Raw genomic sequence first — 4852 nt, 5'->3', positions numbered from 1 at the left:
CGAAAGTCTGAAATTCCCTAGATTCAGCACAATTCCATGTGGAGGCATTAAAGCAAGAAGCAACAGCTGTATGGAGAAGAAGAAGCTAAATGACAACAGTGGCAGATGACTGAGAAAACTGACTGAAAAAGTCCAAAACAAAAACACCAAACAACAGATCGATTCTATTTCTGATCCCTGTTCACACAGTCCATTTCATCTAATATACATCTGTTCCAAACTGTCTAGAATTAGATTTAGGTCTAATAGCCCCTCTTTTGTTGCTCGAATTAACACAGGCTACTGACAGGAGCACTGCCAAGTGGAAGGACCTGTCAGAGTTCTGAACCTCCTAAACAAGCTCGGATAAGATCGAGTCAAAAGCAGCTTTCACAGGAATTTGAGGATTTATTGCTGATAATACCTTTTAAGTTTTTTTTTTTTTTTTTTGTAAACACGAATGCAATTCGTGGCTTTTGGCTTTGGGGAAGAAGAACGATTGTAAAGCAAATACGAAATTGCACTGTAGGACAGCTACATTTTATGCAACTAGTTAAACTGAGAGCATTATTAAGAGCTATGCCGCTGCGATGTGTAACATTGCAACTTTCCTCAGTGTATGACTGCCTCTTCAGAGGGACCCGTGCCAGACACGGTGAGGAACGTATAGGTTATCGCAGTTCATTCACGCCAGATTATAATGACGTGATCTACAACAGCTCCGCGATCTCAACTCTGCACGTGATACTGTTAGTAAGTACTACTCCACACTGGTTGACGCTCGTGTAGCCTACCAAGGCAATTGTAAGGTTGCACCTGGCTGATTGAGATTGACAGATACTGATCTCAAGCTTTTAAATGTTCTCATGCATTGAAAAATTACCTTTGAACCTTCAGTGGCATAAAACAGACCCTGACTGTTGGAAAGACGTGGAAAAGTAAAGGTCTCTACAGACGAGCATAGACACACACACACATACACACACACACACACAAACACACACACTCACACACGCACACGCACACGCACACACACACGCACGCACGCACGCACGCACACACACACACACGCACCCACACACACACGCACACGCACCCACACACACACACACACGCACACACATGCACACACACATACACACACACACACACACACACACACACACACACTCACACACACACACGCACACACACCGACTGGAATCACCAGACAGTTCATTCACAGTTGATTTGATTCGGTTGATTTTCTTTTTTGAGTCACACATAATGCCCTGTCAACGTCACCGTTTTTCTCACCGTATCGTCTTAGAATGCACTGAAATAAGGGGCACTAATAATCTTACTTGTAAATGTGTCTGCCCTGACGAAAATATGTTAATGTCTTAATTTCACATTAACGCTACATCGGCAAATAGTACAATCTTTCATCAGAGCAAGTATCCCCTTGTATCGGGTATGACTTCTAAAACAAGAGTGGCCGCAACTCCGCACTACCGACCTGGAACTCTTCGACGTCAGCTCTTCAATCCGTCACTGGCGTGGAGACGCATCCATGTAGCCTACGGCGCTGTACATATTCAGCATGGGCTTGAAATCCATCCTGTCATCTTCCCTGCCGTTCGCAATCTCCCTCTGGTGACGGAGTTGTTCTGTGGAGGAAAGTGAGCCTGTAGAAGTCACGTGTCCCGGCATGGAATGTGCCCAGTTGATGGCCTATTTAATTCTCACCCTTCCTCTAACACAGCAAACTCGCACGCACTCCACCTTCGTCGCGTGCCCCCGAGTGTGTATGTGTGGGTGTCTGCATGTGTGTATCTACAGTTTTAGATAGACAGTCTTCAGACACAATGTTCTACTGCATGTAAACCATTTTATTGCCAGAAGGCCTCAAATTGTTGTACAAATGGCTTCTTTTACGCATACAAATGTCAATGAAATCGCGAACTTGGATCCTTAAGGACAAAAAAGAAAAAGATTTATGGACATTTAGGAACCAAAAACAGGTAAACTATGATAAGAAAACATAGCCCTACATCAGTTGTTTCTTTTAAACAATTGCAAATATGTTACTGAGAGTTTTTCACTGATATGTACATTGTGATTGATACAGCGCCTTTTATGCATTAGTCCTTATATGCATTCAGTAGACTAGTAATGACAAAAGAAACATGCACCAATTCGTCATCTTCCTCAAAGTACCAGAAACTCTGCCAACATTCATTATTACTGATACAAATACAGGTATAATTACATATGTCTCAAAACTACAAACAACTACCTTTGAAACTGTGATTTTATGACATGACGACTAACCAAACAGTGGAGTGTTCGTGAGTGGCACATTATATATAATAATAATAATATATATATATATTCCGTTATCCTTTGCTAACACAAAATGACTTTTGATATAAAATAACACCTCATGGCTATACGCAGTCATGCATTCATGTGTTGTGGCCAAAAATGCTGAATGTCTGAATTCATAAGCATATAAGCGTACCTTTAAATACAATCTCTTGCATGACACCCACTAGGTAAAGACACTCACCCCATGCTAGTGGGAAGTCCTGTTTCATCCAACTAAGCTAGTACACCGACCTCTTGTGGTAAAATGTACAATTACATGGACACAAAACTGCAATTCTTTTTGCAAACCTGGCAACACTTATACAAAAACATTTTACAGTGTTAAAATATCAACATGTCTATTTCATGTCTTGTCTTTACAACACTGCAGTTTATAAACGTTACCATAGAAACTGCGTCATGCCTGACATGACGCGGCCAAATAAATATGGAAAGGTCTGCTTAAGTTCAGACGAAAGAGGATAGCTTGCAGACCACTACCTCACATAAATATGTATATACATAAATTTGTACATAAATAAAATATCTTATGTTTGGCTACTCCAGTGTATATACCATTCAGTCTTACATATAGAAATTTGGCTCCATACAACTCTACCAGGGAAACATTTTCATTGCACTCTACACTTAAAAGTACTTAAAAGTTTTTAAGAAAGCCATAGTTGCACCATTCAACTTTAACAGCTTAAAGCATAGTATTATGAAACTACTGTGGACGACTACCATTTGAATCTGTAATTATTAAAAGATACGGAGATCAAACACAGGAAATAACTAGGTACTAGACATCTACTGTGATGTTTAGAGTGCAGCTTCAACTCCATAAGGTGGCAATGCACAGAATATAAAAAAAGATGAGCAATAAGTTACATAAACATAAATATCTTAAATAATGCAAAACATATTCCCAAAGGTCACCGGTTGGTAACCTTAACAGTGCAAGGCAAATGCAGAGAAAAAAAGAAATAAAATAAAAATAGCTCTCAAATTTCAAAACACACCTTTGGGAGAAAAAAAGCGTAGGAACTCTCTGTGAAAGTTTCGATTCCCTATTCACGAAGAACCAGCAGGGTGTGTGTGCCCCTTCCACATTCAGTATTTGCTAAAAGAATTTACAAAGCCCTGATAAAGACGAGAGATATTTGGTGATGGTCCAAGTCCTCACATTCAGCATATATACTTAGAGCGATCCAGTTTCTCCAAAGAGTCAGACCATGTTATCCCAAAACTCGGAATCTCACTTATCGACTTCAAAATGACTCCGTTCGATCCGTTCTTCAGTTACCACGGTCGAATAGCAGCTGAAATAACGCGCTGACCCGGACACACTCAAACTCTTCTTTAGCTTGGCTCAGACTCCGTCTTTCAGTCTATGCGATCTTTTTCTCTTTTTGCCTTCCAGTATTTTCCAAAACAAATCAACAGAGAGCCCGTGAGGCGTCAGTCTCTATTGCACCTAGAATGAATATCTTAAAACTTTTAATAATTTATCCGAACAAATATAAAGTCAGAATCCATCCATCCATCATCGTTTAATCAATCCATCCATCCATCTTCAACCATCAGCTGTCTTCCTGAAGCAAACAGGAAGGGATGTGAGCGGCGGGGGAGGGGGGTGGGGGTGGGATGAAGCCGGAGGTGTTGTCGGACGTGGTTGTCAGATGATCTCTTGGCACATGGGGAGGTTGACGAACATGAAGACGTTGAACTCGATGAGGACGGAGAAGCTCAAGAAGACGGCGTACGTCAGCAGGCACACCAGGCCCAGCCGCCGGTCCAGCGTCCATTTATTCAAGTGCACCCCCAACACCTGAGAGAGACAGACACAGAGAGAGAGGGAGGGAGGGAGAGAGAGAGGGAGAGCGAGGGAGAGAGAGGGAGAGAGAGAGGGAGAGCGAGGGAGAGGAGAAAGAGAGAGAAAGAGGAAGAGAGAGGGAGAGAGAGAGAGAGGGAGAGAGAGAGGGAGAGCGAGGGAGAGAGAGGGAGAGAGAGAGGAGAGAGGGAGAGAGAGAGAGAGGAAGAGAGAGGAGAAGAGGGAGAGCGAGGGAGAGAGAGAGAGGGAGAAAGACAGAGAAAGAGGGAGAGAGAGAGGGGAGGTGTTGGGCGGACGGAGAAGGAGACATTTAGAGAGCATTTAGACACACAATCACATACCAGTTCACTGAGTAAAGCCTACTTTATGTTTTGCGTATGTTAAATTATATATGTTATTTATTTATTCTACTTACTGTGAAGAACACTGAGGCCAGGAGTAGGGCTACTGAGAAGATGAGGCCCCTGCTGTTCAACTGCACCTGAGTGGCAATCAGATAATCATCAAGCAAGATCAGTCCTTCAGCCAATTAGAGCCCACTTATCAGATCATCATCGAGCAAGATCAGTCCTTCAGCCAATCAGAGCCCACAATCAGATCATCATCGAACAAGATCAGTCCTTCAGCCAATCAGAGCCACGGACAATGGCATTCTGCTTTAATGGACAAACCTTACATAACTGTATTCAT

General features: G+C 42.3%; 1 protein-coding gene across 1 annotated transcript in view; it reads right to left on the bottom strand.

The window, feature by feature from the left end:
• Window positions 1-1829: 1829 nt before the first annotated feature.
• Window positions 1830-4852, bottom strand: part of LOC105912042 (sodium/potassium/calcium exchanger 3-like) — a 39654-nt gene continuing 36631 nt past the window's right edge. Inside the window, exons 16-17 of the mRNA XM_031562262.2 lie at window positions 4578-4643; window positions 1830-4159 (exon numbers count right to left, since the gene is read on the bottom strand). Of these exons, the coding sequence (XP_031418122.1) occupies window positions 4007-4159; window positions 4578-4643 (219 nt within the window). The 3' untranslated portion in view covers window positions 1830-4006. The remainder of the gene's footprint in view (window positions 4160-4577; window positions 4644-4852) is intronic.

The sequence above is a fragment of the Clupea harengus genome, chromosome 24 (assembly GCF_900700415.2).
Source record: "Clupea harengus chromosome 24, Ch_v2.0.2, whole genome shotgun sequence".
Taxonomy (NCBI): domain Eukaryota; kingdom Metazoa; phylum Chordata; class Actinopteri; order Clupeiformes; family Clupeidae; genus Clupea; species Clupea harengus.
Note: the sequence above shows the minus strand (reverse complement) of the source record. Positions and strands in the feature narration are given on the sequence as shown.